Source organism: Cloeon dipterum, chromosome X (assembly GCF_949628265.1).
Source record: "Cloeon dipterum chromosome X, ieCloDipt1.1, whole genome shotgun sequence".
In the NCBI taxonomy this organism is placed as follows: Eukaryota; Metazoa; Arthropoda; class Insecta; order Ephemeroptera; family Baetidae; genus Cloeon; species Cloeon dipterum.
In genome coordinates this window covers 6,528,299-6,545,727 of record NC_088790.1, presented here as the reverse complement: position 1 = coordinate 6,545,727, position 17,429 = coordinate 6,528,299, and the positions used below count along the sequence as shown (strand labels likewise).

Genomic DNA, 17,429 nt, shown 5'->3' with positions numbered 1-17,429 from the left:
GCCACCGCCGGGCAAAAAATCGGCTAAGCCGGTCCTGCCGCCTCAAATCTCGCGGCTACTGAGACCTCTAACATATTGCCTTATTATAGCGGTGCATATGGCTGACAATTTTATCGGAAAAGGAAAAAATAAATTCTGACCTCATCCCTCCTGATATGTAAACAGTGGATTCAGAATAAAATAAATGTTTGCTTCGTGACAGGCCAAAATGGGTGGTCATTCAGTCATTATTCAGACCATCTGGGCTAAATTATAGCAGACTCACTCTCAATTATCTTCCATTTTTTGCTTACCTGGTGAGCGCGGTGGAGCGTGCTGTTTAATGTGTGGTGCTTCTCCGTTTTTAATCCGCACTAGAGGCTCTGTGCAGCTCATGGATGGGTGCCCACTTGCCTCCATGCCACTCTTACGTCTAATGAATTTGATAGACAAAATTTTTCTATAAATAAGGGCAAAAAAGTAGGATCAGTGATTACTGTTTTTAAGTCTTAATTGTGTTTACCAATTTTTATTCTTCTTATCTTATTTTATTATTCGTACAAGGAAAAATATGCACCTTGAAAGCCTTGAAAGTAACAACATAAATCAAAGGAATGGTGGCTTTTGGTTAAGCACCAACTCGTGCCAAAAAGACTCTCATTGTTTGTACCCAAGCTGCCATTAAGTGCTGCTCGAAAGCCACGTTCTGACCGTTCTGACATGAATTGAATCCCTTAAGAGAGGAGTAGCGCGCGAGACGTAGTCGGCTGATCGATTTTCCTCTGTCCTCGGCTGCAACTGGCTTATCAAAAAGAGTATCAAACTGCGAGCAATGAGAGCAGCTTCGCGATGATCCGGCTTTGACTTGGATGCGCAAACATCTAGATTGGTGCGCGATAGAATTGTCCCCCGGCCGGCTTCTGCGAGAGAACGCTTTTAGCACACGACGAGTCGAGAGAGCCAGGCCGTAGCTATAACTCATCAGTCAAATGGCCAGACATCCCCCAACCCTTTGACTCGGCACGTTCTACGTAGACTTTGTTGTGCCGTTGTGGCGATTTATTTCCTTTAAAGAGAGAGTCAACGCACTGGACAGGGTGCACTGCCCTTACTGATGCTTACATATATATACTCGCCCACTTCATTTTATTGCGGTTAAATTCATTGTCACAGTAATTTTATTAAGTCCTCATTATTTTATTTAAAATGCAACTTTTATGACTGTTCCCAGCAAAAATATCAATTAAAAGAAGATTCCGGTGGGGAAAATGTCCGTTACTGCTTTCTGCACTGCAAACCAGCCAGTTGGCTCTCATTGCCAAGGCATTCTCAGGAGTTTTAAAGCAATGGGAGATACATGTGAGCTGTTCAGGGATCTAAATGTCTTACGTTTCAATGAAAGATCTCGGTGCGGGGATGCAAAAAGGTGACCAGATTGGGCCCAAGCTCCTCTGGCGGTGTTATTGGGACCTGAGCCCCGGTGAGCTCATAGCCCACAGGAAGTGCTGAGCAGAGGTTCTAAAAAAGGCAAAAATCAACCAGACCCCAACTTAGTATGACTCAAATATTTAGTAAACTTACTCAAGTCCTGATTTTAACGTGAACAAAACAACATATAAATAAAATGAGAATTTTATGTCAAAAAATGCTCACACTATAGCATAGAAGGAATTGAAAATGGTCCCTGAATTGCATAATTTATTTAAACATTTTTTCGTTTTTAATAATTTTTATTTAGTTCCCAGAGTTTGCGGAATCATACTGACAATAAAAAAAGCGAAAAATGCACAGTGCACAAGCGGTCAAATCGCTAAGTTTACTGGTATTATATAAAGCAGTAAAATTGCATGTCAATAAACATAATTGACTCGTGACAGATTGATAAAAATGACTCAGAATTTTTCAATCTAAGAATTTTAAATTCCCGAGTTTAAGTGAGCAGAAAAACTGACCAACTTTTCAAATTCAAACTGCTATTTTCCAAATGAAAAAGCAACAGCAGCCCACTTTTAATAAAAAAAATGGTAGCAGACTTTGCAGAGACCAAGGCAAAAGCTCAAAATATTTTCTTAAAATTTCAATTGAAATTAAATGCATAGCGAACTGTTTATATTTTCAATTTTTATTGAGTAGCAGTTAAGCAGGAAATTTATGTAGAAAATCGGAAAAACAAACAGCTTGCTATACACCCGAAGAAAACTGGATTAAATTTCAAGTGACAAAATTAAGAAAACTGCTTGAAAAGAGCAGGAATTTTTAAATACAACTCTCGTTCAAATCGAATGCGGGAGAAAAGAAGTGAGTTTTAAAATGCAAGTTGAGGGATTTTCGGCTGCGCTATCAATATGGTGTGCGACACAATTAAAGAGCGATAACAGTAATGAAGAAGCTCCTTCTCTTCCCAACTTGGAGTCTTTCCAAAGAGGGGGGCGAGCGCTCGAAAAAAAATAACGCGAAACCACCCCCGAGGCGGCTGACAAAGATTATCTCGGCGCGCTTCCTCTCTCACTCCGCCATCGGGTTTCAGAAAGCTCTGTCTCTCTATTAAAAAAGTTTTTATTAAAAGAGGCCACCGCGCTCTCGCCCGCGTATTTGCATATGCATTATGCATGCGACGTCGCGGAATTAGCCAGCCAATCTCATCGGACGCTGCATACGCTCGCCTCACTCGCCGGTCTTCGCTGCGGCGCGGCGCGGAGCAGAGCAGACTCGACGCAGCGGCGAGTTCAAAGCAGACCGACAATGCGCCCGCTGCTGTTTCACACTTCACACCTGATTCTCGGCTCAATGCACCGCTTTTCAAATGCCAACACACGCGTTTAATTCAATTTGGGCGCCGCACGAACTCCTCCTGGCTCCTGATGAAGAGCAAGGTTGCGAGAATGCAGCCGAATTCTTACCATTTCGAGTGGAAAACTGTCGATTAACCCTCCTTAAACACAGAGAGTAGTAAATAAAACGGAAATAAGCGCACGGAAAACTCAGTAAAAAAACGATTCTAGAGATGAGTTATTCTAATTGCATATTAAACTGATGCTGATCAATTGATTTTTTAATTTTAAATTCAAGATCAATAAATCCTGCAAGAACCGATAAAGATCAGCTATTATAAGTTAGGGAAATCGCTGTTCCCACCAAAAGTGTCGTGTGGAGAACCTTTACAAAAAAAGAGACGATGATTGTTATGGTCGAGGACAAAGAGGCAGCACAATCAAATAAATAAATTGAAATGCGGCGCTCACCTGGTGTGGCGCGATCCCCAGAAAAAGGCGGCTCCTTTTAATTTACTCATTCAAATCAGTGTCCAATCTCGGCGGCAACCTTCAAAGCATTATTTTTCCTCGCCGCCGCTGCTGCTGCTGCCGCAAACATATCTCTTTATTTATTCCAAGGAGCAAACAATTGCGTTGCGTTTACATGCTACAAATTATTTCAATTGTCCGTCACAATGTGTGTCTGGACCAAAATTTCACGCTCCAACGTCATAGCGGTTCCGTCTTTTTTAAAAAATCTGGAAGAACTTTTGAGACACGAAAAAACGCATTTCGTTGGGAAATTTCAGTGGCGGTGGAGGAGAACATTGATTCCCGATATATGCAGCATAGTGGCGCGCACTCTTTTGCTTCTCGTCTCTTGATGATTTTTTGCGCCGCTTTCGCCTGCTGCGCCAGCTGTGTGGAGAGCAGTCTGCCGCCGCTGTATATAAATTTGTATCTATCCATCTCTCTGCGGTTCATCCCCCAGGGCGAGGGCTAATGATTACTCGGCCCGATGAAAAATTAGTGTCATCATCGGCGAGAGAGAGAAATTTCTTTTATTGCATCTTGGGGTGCGCGCCAGCGAAACAAAAGAAACAAAATTTCCGTCTGCTGGGATCCCTCGCTCACAGGGCAGGGCAGCACAGCTCTGTAGCTATACCACAAATCGAATAAATTGCCAGCACTCATTCGATCCGAAACTGTTATATTTTGGAAAGCATGAAATTTCGTATTTGCCTTTCGTTTCATTCGATTTTTTTTACTGCTGGGGTTGAGTGAACATTTTATTTATTTCACCATATGAATTATTAAGTTTGATGCGTGAGAACTTTTCCTTTTGCTTCCTTGGAATATTAGCTGAATACAGTACATGTACCAAAATAGGACAAATCTTTACTATTAAACATCCTTGTTTGGAGTGAAAGGTATAAAAAATGCCATTTGATAAAGTTAGAATTAAAAAATAATAATTGAAAATTTGTATAGTTTAAGAATTGTAAATTTACGGCAATTATTACTAAAACTAAAAATTACAATATTATTTTCTATAGAATCTGTGCAAGGAACCTTTCATTTCTGTGGCATTGTTGCAGTAGTCGATTGTTGCCTTGACAAATGCCTGGTCAGCGTGTGTAAATGTGTAAATGCACTGCAGAGGAGCACGGCTGGCCTTCAGGGGCGCCCTAGAGGCAATTTGTCACCCCCTCTCACCCCTGGTGTCAATCCTAAAAGTCTCACTCTGCGCCCAGCACGTCGCGCGGTGTCTCGGGCTTTAACATCAGACTGTCGCTCTGTTTTTGGCAAACTCCACAGAGGGAATAGCGCTTCCAAATAATTCCTCTCTTTCTCCATTTAAACCACCTAATTGTGCGAAAAAGAAAATGATTTAAAAATTAAACCATACCGTGAAATAAAAAAATACTTTTGTGATTTTAAAAACCTTTGAGTTTTTAGTGCCCGCCACCTGATGGCGTTAACCTTTACCCTGAGTTAACCTATGCGCCCATGCGCACTGCAAGTTTAGTGATTATTCCAAATCTATAAGCTAAGCTTTAAGCAGCTCGCAAGGCCAGTGAAATTTGGTGCTTTTTACACGCCTCGTAAGTGGAATATTATTATATTTCAAATCTTATCACGCAGTGAGTCTAATTCAGAATATCAATGAATCGATCCATATTTATTCTAGTATACGCTGACCTTGCCTGTGAGAATTCCTACTGTGAGTTGTATATTATTGTATATTCGTCTCGTTAAATGGACCAACCCGGTTTTTCGGGTAAGAATTGTTTAATTATTTATTTGCTGGGTGATATGTCTAATTTACTTTATACCTTACCAATGTAATTTTAACGTGTTAATTTATGATTTTATGACATTCCAAAATACCTCAAATTCTTTACTATATATTCTAATTTTTGACATTTTTGACTGAATTCTTGTTTGCATTAACTCCAGCTCAATTCACGGGACGAGTAAATAAATCTGGTATTCCGGATATTGAAGGAATTTAACTTCCTTTTCCCTGTCACTCGAAAAAGTACTGTCTCTCTGTCCGCAGAGCTGCGTGGCATTTTTATGGACAGTGAGGCTGAGAATGAGCCGGGCGACCACGGACGCGGTTCAACTGGACGCGCAAACAGACACAGTCAGTGCCATAATGTATTCTGAACTCTTTTCTGTCAAGCACATTTCTGTTCTTGCAATACACAACTCAGTATATATTAGCGATTACACGCGCGGCCAGTCAGACAGAATTCGCGGAGGCCCAAATTAATCCGTACAAGGAAGAATAAGAGAGATATATCCTTGCCGGACAAAAAACTGAGGCAGCAATGACAAGGCACTATCAACGCACAAAACGCTAAATGGAGGTATTAAAATGTACACTGTAAATACATATCCGCGCGCGGTGAAGAATGGAGGGAAGGTGTTTGGGCCGAATGCCTTTTGTGTGTGACCATGCATGAGTTGAGCACAAAGAACGCTGCACACACCAGCAGATGAAGCAGTAAAACCTCGGCTCCCGCGCCTTGCATATATAGTTTATAAAACTATTAATTTCAGCCGCGTCACGATTATGAATGTAAATAAAAATAAATAAATAAATGTTTTCTAAACGCGCTCAGTAAGAAAATCTTGGAGATGGACTTTGACAAATTATTGCCTCTCACATACAGACCGCGTTGACTTTTCTCACCATCGGAAAACGATAACAGAAATGAAAATCTCAATTTAGTTGCGGGTCAATTTTCTAGCGTTTGGCGTGACGGCGAGTTTCCATGAATAATTGTGCCTATAAATAATCTCGCAGCGCTGATTGATGCCCGATGTCAGGTTTAAGCATGAAATGAAAAAGACAAAAGAAATGAGAGGCCGGCTTTCCTCATTTCAATTCGACGCAGATCAAATTAAATTTCCAAAACTGAGCATGATGTATAAACTAGATGGCTCGCAGCGCAGCAAAACAAAAGCGGAGAGTTATTGGCTTTTGCTTGGCGCGGGATTGATGGTTTCGGCGCTGGCGAGAAAAGTTAATTTGATGTGTGTGCGCGCACAGGCAGCAGCTGAATTAAACATATTACATAGAGCATGCCCCGAGGGCCAAATACATAAAAACGGGCGCGCGGAATAAAAGCGCGTAGAGGCGAAAATACATCAAATGCTGAGTGTTCTTGCCGGGGCTACTGGTCTTGGTCAAAATGTGCCCAGTCATTCCTGGGACCAAGTGCTGGCTGGCGCGCTGTTTCCTTTTATTTTCTCCCCGTGGTCTTATCTCGCACATTGATGATGATAAAAGTTCCTTCCGCCGTTAAAAGATATTATTCAAATGCTGCTCACCTTGGGGCAAAGATAATGCTAAACACTATCTCATGCACTGTGGCATTTGTAAAAACGAAATTTTTGAGGCAGCCGGGGAACTTTTCGAGCGTAAATAATTTAACATGCAAATCACAGGCGTGCGACCTTTCTGTAATTGATTTTCTGGCATATTCATATACGAGAGCAGCTCTTAAAAAGATGAAAATCCTGCGCTTAAGACGCAATAACAGTAATAAGGGCTGACTCTGCAGGGGCTAGGCCAGAGAGAGAGAGAGAGGAGAGCAGATTCGCCTCTGCACCCTGGCCAGATCAAGCTGGCGGTGCTTGATTGCTCTCTAGACGGTCGTAATAATAATTTCACAAGGAGGAAAAATAAACGACCCTCTGGTGAATCAAATTAACCTTTTTATTGAGCGCCCGGGTGAAAAATTGGCAGTATGCACCAAAATATCTTTTGAAATGTTATTCGCATCTTACTACAAAAATAGAACAGCTTTTAAATTTACAAAATTTATTAATTTAAATACATTCGAGAATTGTAGAGGCTGAAAACATCATTTGAATTAACATTTTTTACTATTAACAAAATTTAAAAATATTTTGGGAAAGAATCCTATACAACTTATTAATATTTCAAATGATTTTTTACGCTCTCAGATAAAAAATAATGTATTTTTAATATTTTTTCCACCAAATATGGCATTTAAAGACATTTTGGACCACAATGTTTTAAGTAAGATAATTCAACCATCTGGCGCAAAAAGTTTTAATTTGCAGACGGATTTTATCTTTTAATCTGTGGGCGCTCAACCTTCAGGTTGTGTGTTGAAAGAGTCTCGCTCCTTTTAAAACAGTCCGCCATCCAGAGGCGGAACCAGATTCTGAGATAACATCATCTTTTGTGCGAATGACGAAACGTTGAGATGCACACGTGAAAAGCGTCATCAAGATGTATCATGGATTAAAATTTAAAATCTGGGCCATGCATCAACGGAATACTAAAAATACGGAATTTGCAAATTGTGCACCACATAATTTTTGGGTCAAATTGTAATACTACTGGCGTGGATGCGTTCCAAAAGCGCGGCAGTGTTATGGTTAGTTGTAATAGGAGTCGGAAATATGTTTTTTAGATAGCAACGTGCGCGCAAACGGCACAGCAGCCTCGGAAAAAGCTAGCTAGCTGCGACGATGAATATGTTTTTATGCGAGAGCGCAATATAAAACACATAAGTCTCCCCCAGTGTGGAAATTAAATTGCTTTATCTGGAGCGAAGTGAGCGTAGATCCTGCCCGTGGCTAAATTCTATGTAATATTGCATTATTTGCCGAGTCTGCTCTCCACAAAGCCACCACCGAGAAATGAATGGGTCCGTGGCCCGGGGCCAAAGTGCACTTGGCCAGATGCACCAGAATAAATCATCGCAAAAACCGATCATTGGCTTCGCCCCGGATAGATGGATACTTCAAGATAGACTCGCTGAACGAGCAGATTTATGGAACAGTGAAGAGCCAACTTACTTAAATGGTCCAATCGTTGCCTCTCCATGATGCCGTCAGTTGTGATATTACAACCCATTTTTATAGTGCAAGCTAGTTTTATTACACTACAGAACGCTAATTTGAATATTATCACACACTTTTAAACGTGATATAATGTGACGTGATTTGGTATTCTACTTACATTTGCTGTTAAAAATTCAAAAGTGTTTTAAATATGGAAAAGCATAATGTTTTTTTTTATAAACTGAATTAAAAATAATAGAGGTAGATTGCAGCTAATGATCGAGCGCTCGTTGAGTGCCAAACTTTACTCTATATGTATGTGCCCAAAGCTGACGATTGAGCCCAAATGACATAAGACAAATTTGAAAATTTTACGTCGTGTAATTTTAATGCCATATTAAAAATTGGTACCCTGTAAATATTTTGCCATATTCGAATTAAAATATTTTTTAAATCCGGATTTCACTTCTTGAAAACTTCAGGCCAAAATACGCAATTGAAGCTTATATAATTTTGATATTTTGCTCAAATTTACATATTATCCTAAATAAAATTATGCGTGTACAAAGCACTAGATATAATTATAAATTTTGTCATAGACCAGGTGCTACGCTCTAATTCGGAAGAGTTTGACACCCTAATTATTAGCCGAGGCACTAAAGCTTTTTCCCCATCTTATCTGCCAAACTGATCGCATAATTAATTAATAGCCGCTTGCCTTGGTCGCCCGCAAAAGCAGTACCATGATTCTGCACAAATCGTCACGTGAAAACTTTAAGGATGCTCGCGCACATGCCCACACACCTTGTGATAACGCAGCTACTTTTTCTTTAATGGAATTTCGGTGCGATTAAGACCAATTAATACACATTTAGTTTGTCAAAAGTGCATTTCCTTGTCTTGATAACACCGCATGGTTAGCACTTTCATCTATCCACTGCAAAAAATGACTTATCTATAAACATGATAAATTTTTAGTTCGTAGCAACTATCTTTGCCAAATTATCATTTTTGAAAGAATCAAGTCTAAAAATAATATTAAGTTGAGAAAAAATAAACCCATCCTCGTCGTTTTAACTCTCGACCAGTTTCGACGTCATCAAACATGAAAACAACCTCGAGTGGTCGCCTATTTCAAAATTTGTATTAAGTTGTTTTACAATTTTTCTCAAAGTTTTAATACTATATGTTGAAATTGTTAAAAATAAAATTAAAAAAAGCAATATTGTGTTTCCTACAGGTATTAAGTTGTGGGATATCGGTTGACTGTTATCAGATTTGAGATTTAATGCAAGGAAACAATTTTGTTTCAAAATAAAGGGGAGCTAGCTAAATTTAAGAGCGTGCTGTGCCAGATTTCAAGAATTGATTGCGTGAATGAGAATCGCGTTGCATGGACATTTTTCTAAAAACACACGATAAGCTGGGGAAGTGTTGTGGAAACGGATGAAAAATGGAGCATGCTAACATATTAATGTGAGCGGCAAAAGCTGTCGTGCCCGTAGAAAATAAAAATCGTGCCGTGAAATTTGAGCGAACCCTATTATTTATGTGTAGCCACGAGAAACAGAGTGGCTTTTAGCCTAAGAGTTCAGGGGTGGAACGTAATCTGAAAGTCACACTAATTCGCTTTGATATGCAAATGAGCAGCGTCAATTAGCCTGCAGAGGAATTTTTCAAACCGAGCTTAAATTATAGCCTTTGTGTTCCATGCATGCCTGTATAGGAACCATTTTTTACTTTTGATTGTGTTGACAAAAGTGGCAGCACTAGATGAAATGGGCGGCTAATAATTTTGATTGTGACTTTGTATATATGGGATGAATGAGAGCTTGTCCCAATAATCGATTACATTTAAATAAAAATCAAGTTTTGTTTATTTTTCGTAGGAGCGTTTTGGTGTTTGCTTAAACGTTACAGGCACCAAAGCCAAAGAAGGACTAAAGTTTAAGATTATCCTCGAGTGTAAGAAGAATTAACAGAACACTATTTTTAGTGGTCGACCTTGTGCAGAAATAATTTGTCTGGGGTAAAGCTTTTTAAGTTTCTTTCAATAAAGTAGGTCCTAAAATATAATTAAAATAATGAACTTACCACGAACTGAAGGACAACCCTAATCTTCCTTTACTCGATCAAGAGCAAAATGTGCATCTAGTTGAATTGCCCATCGATATATTATTCAGAATAACGAAATATGAGAAATGAAAAGGGAAAATAATATGAAAAAAATTGAATTCTAAAAATAAAACATAGTTGACTTAATGATTTTAAAAGGAGGATATTCCTTTAGACTGAGGAATTATAGTTAAGGACCTAATTTATTGAAAGTGGAAATTTAAAAAGCTACATACCTCAGACGAATTATTTCTGCGCTATGTTAACCACTAAAAATAGTGTTCTATTGATTTTTCTTATACTCGAGTTTTTATTTTCAACTCTTTCTTGTTATCGATTGCTTCAATTGTATAGTGAAAAGCTGAAGGATTTAATTTATTTCTCCCAATCCTTTGTATTTCTTAATGAGCGTGCCATGTGAATATCATTAAAATTTACTTTAAAATATACTCTGTATTAAGAGTAAATCGAGCTCGTCCTTGTTGAAAAAGCAAATCTTTTGCAGCTATGCGGTGTTTTATTGCGGACAATATTTTTCGCATTTAGTATGCGCGTTCTAACTTTCTTCCCTTCGTTCTTTCTCTCTGGCGCGAGTTTTTTCTCGGGTGTGCAGGAAAAGTAATTCCATTGCTTGATAACAATAATGTAATAATACGGAGCGCCGCTATTATTATTGTGTGTAGCTAAAACCTTAAAACAGATTGCCTGCTGCCGCAAAACTTTGTTTAATCTGCAAAACATATTTCCCCTGCTCTAAATTTCTTTATTACTCCCCCTGTGAGCTCCACAATTTCCTTTTCCCTTTTCTCGCGCTGCTGTTTTTACTTCTCTCATTCTCTCCACGACGCTTTCCCATTTCTGCACCCTAAGAAGAGACAAACCGACGCGTTTGAAATTTGCTTCTCTTCTCTCGTTACTCTCATCTAGAATTTCCAAATTTCGAATTTAATGCTGAGCGAAGTGTTTATTTTTAACTTCTCATCTCATCCATGCGTTTGCTCTTTCGGTCCCGTATCTCGTCACCTGCGCGTAAATCATCGCCACATGCAAGGAACGTAATAATAAGGAACACGAAAATACTACTTTTCTCAGTCAGACAGCAGGTACGAGATGTTATTGTCTGCTCAGGAGTGTCGTCAAAGTGGCCTATTGTTTTGTAATGTTTGTTTTGGCCACGTCGACAGACACTTTAATAACACGCGCCAAGTCGTGTCTCATCACTTCTTGCTTGTTCCTCGCCGTCTCAAAGTGTTTCTATTCGATTTTTTCCGAGCTGTGAACCAAAATACATCATCGATCTATTTCCAACCCCTAACGAAATATCTATAAGTGAACGCAATCGTTGTAATAAAAACCGAATTGCGCGCACTACTTTGTTTGAAAAATTAACCCTGTTTTTGTGTATTTCTTAAAGTAACCAATCTGTTCAAAATGTTTGAAAATATCTTTTTCGATTGTGGATATACAATCCGCACAGAGGAAAATTAGTGGTTATTCAACAAACATTTTTGCATTCCTTGAGGCAGGAATTTGATTTCGGAACATTTGGGCTTGGCTAAAATTCCCTCAGTGAAGAATACATTTAATAAATATTTACAAAAACGAAAATGCTGCTTGCTCTTTACAAAAATTATGCGTGAATATAATTTTTTGTTGCGCGCCTCCGCCTCTGAGCGATGGAAACGGAGCTGCTCGTCAGGTCTTATATATTTCTATTGTGCAGTCTGAGCAGGAAAAGAATGAGAAAGAGAGAGCTTTCTGTTGAGCAAAAGGAAAAGAGAGAAAGAATTCTTTGCTGCGCTGGTGTGTATAATCATTTATCATGCAAGTGATGTGAGTGTGTGTATCTCTGATTCATTTTTTATTCCGCCAGCTCTGGCGCTACCAAAATACAAAACGGCTCAATGAATAAAATGGAAAAGAGGAAAGCTCTGCTTTGCTGCTCGCTGCAGTCAAATCGCGACCTGTCAGGGCCAAATCCTGCCCAAATGGATCCACTATGCCTCCTTCAACCCCCTGGCTCAGATTTTGACACCCCAATTTCACGAGCTTGAATTCGCATATTTTTTCTCTTCTTCGGAAGTACTTGGTTTTACAAAATCAATGTTTCTAACAACATTTGAATTCAAACTGGACTGATACTGGAATCCAAGAGAGGTCAAAATTTAAAACTTTTAAGTAAATTCTGTTACATATTTTCGACTTTTTACATTTAAAATATTTTAGGGCTATAGTGAATCGAATAAATTGGCAGAATAAAATATTCCTATTTTGTAAACGCTGTGCCAAATTTGAATTGTGTGATATAAGACATCTAATTGGAATTTTTGAAACCGTGAAAATATTTAGTCAATTTGTTTATACTGAAGTTCACAGTTTTAAAATACTGCGAGGACAAAATAAAAAAGAACACCATATTGTAAATTTTTATCTACATGATTTTTCACCACGAATATACCATACTCATAAATTTCACGGGATGTATTACTACGATGATTTTCAAGAGGTTTTGAGGGTGATAGCTCTTATAGCCTTAAAGACAAAACCTCCGCAATGCGCCGTGTTTACAAGGAAAGTTTGAGCGCCGTTCGAGCGTTGCAGCGAGTTCGGGGGTAGTTTTGTGAGTGGGATAGGGGATGATCCAGGGCGGAATATGACACCCTGCAGGGCGAGGCGTGGTGTGCACTTTGATTGACAGCCTGTCTGGCCAATCACGGGCCCAGAATTTTGATGAGCCCGCGTGTCAATCAAAAAGTTTGCCGCTCGCAAGTATGCAGCCCCCGGCCCGACACGCTTTTTGCCCCTGAGTGGCACGCAACCCTCGTTCTGACCAGCGGCCGCTGCTTCCAAATGCGCTGATCAATACGCTGCTCGAAATTGGCCTTCTCTTTTTTCTCTTGGCCTCTTTTCTGTTTCGTCATTTTTTATCCATTGCGAAAATCAATCGCAATAAAGCACCGACACTCGCAGTGTGAGAAGGTGGTGCATTATCGTGCGAATACGAAATCCACTCTGCATTGCAGTGTTTGCAATAGCGCCGTTCGAAATGTCAAACTCGTAGAGCAATATGAATTGAGTTTTTTTCCCAGCTGCAATATAATCGTGTGTCGTGAATGTGGGACACGGGCAGGTATGACAAAAATGATGAGATGAATTAATCGCTCTCTCTGCTCTCGCAAGGGATGAGTTATTTATCATGGTCGACTGTCAACATTTTATTTGACTTGCCGCGCAACGCTCATAACCTCACACGAAAAATGATATCAAAAATAGCAGGTCTATTGTCCTGCAAATAATAAATAATGACAAGCAGCGTATCAAAATCTATTTTTGAATTGTTTTATAGCCATTATGAGTTGCATAAGTTTATATAACCTAAAGCCATCCATTAGAGACGAAATTTAGGAAAAAATAAAAATATTTCTTAAAAATTGAATCTTTTTGAAATATTTAAGTTTAACTATACGCTCATACGCAGTAATTTTTATATGCGATCGATCCCAATTTGCATTGGTGCAGCCAAATAGCGCCAAAATAACACAATATGGAGAGCGTCTAAATTGGTTTCACATGAACAAACTCCCAAGGACGTGCATAAACGCAACTGAATGAATATTCATGGTTTGCATGGTGAGCGAGCAAGCAATTGTATTGTTATTTAATCTCACCCGCTGGTACTAGCGTGACGCGTTGGCTGCGATTGAAGTAAATTGCCACAATGAGACGCGCGATTCTTGGACGTCGCGGTTGTGGCCGTTGGCGGCCTCAATGAGAGCGGATTCTATTCAAAACATATACACGAGCAATGGGCGAAGCAGACGGGCCTATGTGTGTGCTGTGGGTGGCTTTAGCTGGCTGGCTGGAAGTCAGAGCGCGCGCCTTTTGACAAATGGTCCTAGGGAAATACTGCATCAGAGCAAGGGGGCAAAAAAGAAATAAAATACCTTTTTTGAATAGCACCCAGATTACAGCCAGAGACAGAAAGCATAAGAGAGAAGGAAGACACATCACTCAGAATATAAAATAGAGGCGGGCCGCGCGCGCACACATACACATACAGCAGATAAAAAACACTGAAATTGTATAAGGAGGAGATGACGAGGAAGAAAAATTGTAATGGCACCACTATAAAGGATGGATATATGTACTTATGTTATATACGCGCGCGTACGTGTATCTCGCCGGCATGCCATGTGGGTTATTGCTTTTGCATTTGCCGAGCGAGAGAACCGCTCTCGCGCGCGCACACACGTCACCCCGTGCTTTATTAAAATCAATATTTTCCATGTCGCTCACAACTCAAATTCTTTTTATATTTGTCATGCTCGCGCATTCGATTGCTCAGTTCCATCCTCCATAAGATGTCCCAATAGTTTTGAACACACTGAATAAAAATGAAAATTATATACTAACAATTGTTTTTGCCCTGTTTCAACACTTACTTTTTTGACCTGTTTAAATATTTGGAATTTAAAAATATTTCCGTATTTGTTCCAGAAAATGGCCTGCCTAGAAGATTACGGACCGCATACACGAACACTCAACTGCTTGAATTAGAAAAGGAATTTCATTTTAATAAGTACCTGTGCCGCCCTAGACGGATAGAGATCGCCGCATCGCTTGATTTAACAGAACGGCAGGTCAAAGTTTGGTTTCAGAACCGAAGAATGAAGCATAAACGGCAGACGGTTGGGAAGGGTGAGGACGACAAAGAGTCTTCGAAGGAAAAAGCCAAGGAGGATAAAAAGAGTTGCCAGAACTGTGAGCTTCCTGGAGGTCCATTAACCTCGGGAAATAATAACAACAATTCGGCCAAAAATAATAACAGTAGCAATACATTCAGCAGCAGCAGCTCCACGAGCAGTTCTTTCAAAGAGGAGGATTCGCAGTCGCGCGAGAGCGGAGTCCTTACACCCTCGATTAAGATGGCTGATGTTATAAAAATGGAGGTGAAGCACTCGCCGATAGACGCATCCCCGAAGACCCCACCTGTAGAAGCGCTGGCTGAACCTAGTCTGGGTAGTTTAACACCCTCCACGTCGTCGCCACCCCATCCCAGCCCAGCCGCCTACCGCCACCCTTCGCCGTCACCTGCCGCCCTGCAAGCGACCCCAGCCCCGACCGTGGCTGCCGTCGGGGTCCGCCGCAATTTCAAAAACACCTCGTACAGAACCGATTACCCCTCACGGGCGTACACCGCCTCACAAGGACGGTTTCCCGGGCAGCCGGCTCAAATCCGGCACCAGTACACGAGCTCCTCAATCCAAAACGACTACAGACGAACCAACGGTTTGCACAACCCCGTGACCACCCCGAGAACGCAGCAGATGCAGTCTACGAACCGGTACTACCAAGGCTACAATTTTTACTACCAGCCGCAGCAGCAGCAACAGCAGCAGCAGGACGGCACGGCCACCTACTACACCCAGGCCCAACTGCAGCAACAGCAGCAGCAACAACAACAGCATCAGAGAACATACCAAGCACAATACGAGGAAGGCTACCATAATCAGCAGCAAGTTCAAGGAAACGGTCCGTACTACAACCCCAACTCGGGCTACTACGGCCAACACCAGCAGCAACAGCAGCAGCAGGTGCCTGGTGAGGCGATTGGTCAATTCTACGATAACGCTGGAAACTACAATGCTCACCACCACCAGCAGTACCAAAAGGGCTCGACCTACTACAGCGCGGCAGACCTGATGCAAGGGGGCGAGGCGTCGAACAGCCACTACGTTTCGTCGCCTGACACCTTCCCGGCGGCCGCGACGGCCACCGCGGTTTCTACCTCGCTGCAGCCGCAGCAACAGCAGTTGCCGGCTCAAGCGACTGAGCACGCACAGAATTTCGTTCAGTTTCCCGCTGCAAACAACGCTTTTTACGAGCAAGCAGGTGCCTCGACGTCGACGAACCCGCCAGTCGTGGCGGCGCCCGCCGTGGCTGCGAGTTCTAATAGCATGGCCTCTGAAAATAGCAACAGTTCGTCTGAGTTCAATTTCTTTTCCACTTTGGCCAACGACTTCGCGCCGGAGTACTACCAGCTGAGCTGAAGGGTGTCACAAACATTTCGACACTTGAGCCATACCAAAAATTCGTGTATAGATTTGTGACCAGCGGTTGGCCACTCGTGGGACAGTTGTTTCTGGTTGAATTGATTGTGTCAGTGGTGTACATATACGGAATGAAAAAAATGTTTTTGTTATGCAATGTCTCCTTAACTCCTTTTCTCTTAAGCTCTTATCAAGTGGTGACTCAGCCTATCAAGAAAAACACGCGTACACATGCATAAATAAAGCGCAGAAAGTAATTATCTTATAGCTAGATCCGATTCTACTTTTAGACTTACGCGCATGTGTATATTAAATTGATATTTATTACTACTTTGCTGCACCAAAGAGTATCATCTTGTTGTTGTTATCCAGAGTGAAAACAAACGGCATCATTCTGCATCATTGCTTTACAGATGATGATAAGAGTACTAAAATGTATATGCAGCACCCACTATATGAAAATAATAACAAATAAAAAATTATTACGAAAAATAAACGTTGTTTGAGTCTCTCATAAGTTGCATATTTTCCGTCCCCGGGCCATTCGCTCTAGCCGTGCTCGGCACCTGACCCTTGCGGCCAGAGGCGCTTCCGATAAGGAAGCAGAGACCCTTTAACCAGCTGATAAGCGACCGGGTCCATTCAGATCGGTGTAATCAATAGGCAGTAGTTGTCGCGGCACGTCACTCCGTCACCCTAGCTCCATCCATCACCGCTCCTTTACATGGCGACGACTCCACGCGCGGCCCGCTTAGAATCTGCCTGGCAGCGATGACGATGACAAGTTTTTCAATGCTCAATCCGATTTTACTCTGCACCGTTTTTCGTCAAACTTGTCAAAGTTCTTAGTTGAAAAATTAAGATGGAGCGGCTTGGTTCCTCCACCGAAGTCGTCTTTTTATTATTTAAAAAGTTCTAAATAAAAGAAGCAGTGTGTGTTAATGTAAAAATTTCGCTGGAGCGGAAAGCAGATTTTTATGCGAGCGGGTGCAAATGCAAATCCCATTTTTATTTTGCCGCCGCAGTGGTGCAGAAGCAACAAGCTCATCGTTCTGCTGCGTCTCCAATATTTTCCCTGAGAATTTTCTCTCCCGCCACGATATCTCAATGCTCCTCCCGTGCGTACATATGTGCGTATATATGTGCTGCTAAATTATGTGACTTGATATAGGCAGCAGATATTTCGCCCCGTTTTTCCTGG

The 17,429-nt window shown here is 41.1% G+C and overlaps 1 protein-coding gene across 2 annotated transcripts in view; it reads left to right on the top strand.

Moving 5' to 3' along the window:
• Nucleotides 1-17,128, top strand: part of pb (proboscipedia) — a 30,894-nt gene extending 13,766 nt beyond the window's left edge. The window contains exons 2-3 of one of the 2 annotated variants that reach the window (XM_065493325.1): nt 5,296-5,382; nt 14,676-17,128. In XM_065493325.1, the coding sequence (XP_065349397.1) occupies nt 5,296-5,382; nt 14,676-16,228 (1,640 nt within the window). In that variant the 3' untranslated portion in view covers nt 16,229-17,128. The remainder of the gene's footprint in view (nt 1-5,295; nt 5,383-14,675) is intronic. The other variant, XM_065493326.1, reaches the window with a different exon arrangement.
• The last annotated feature ends 301 nt before the right edge of the window (nt 17,129-17,429 follow it).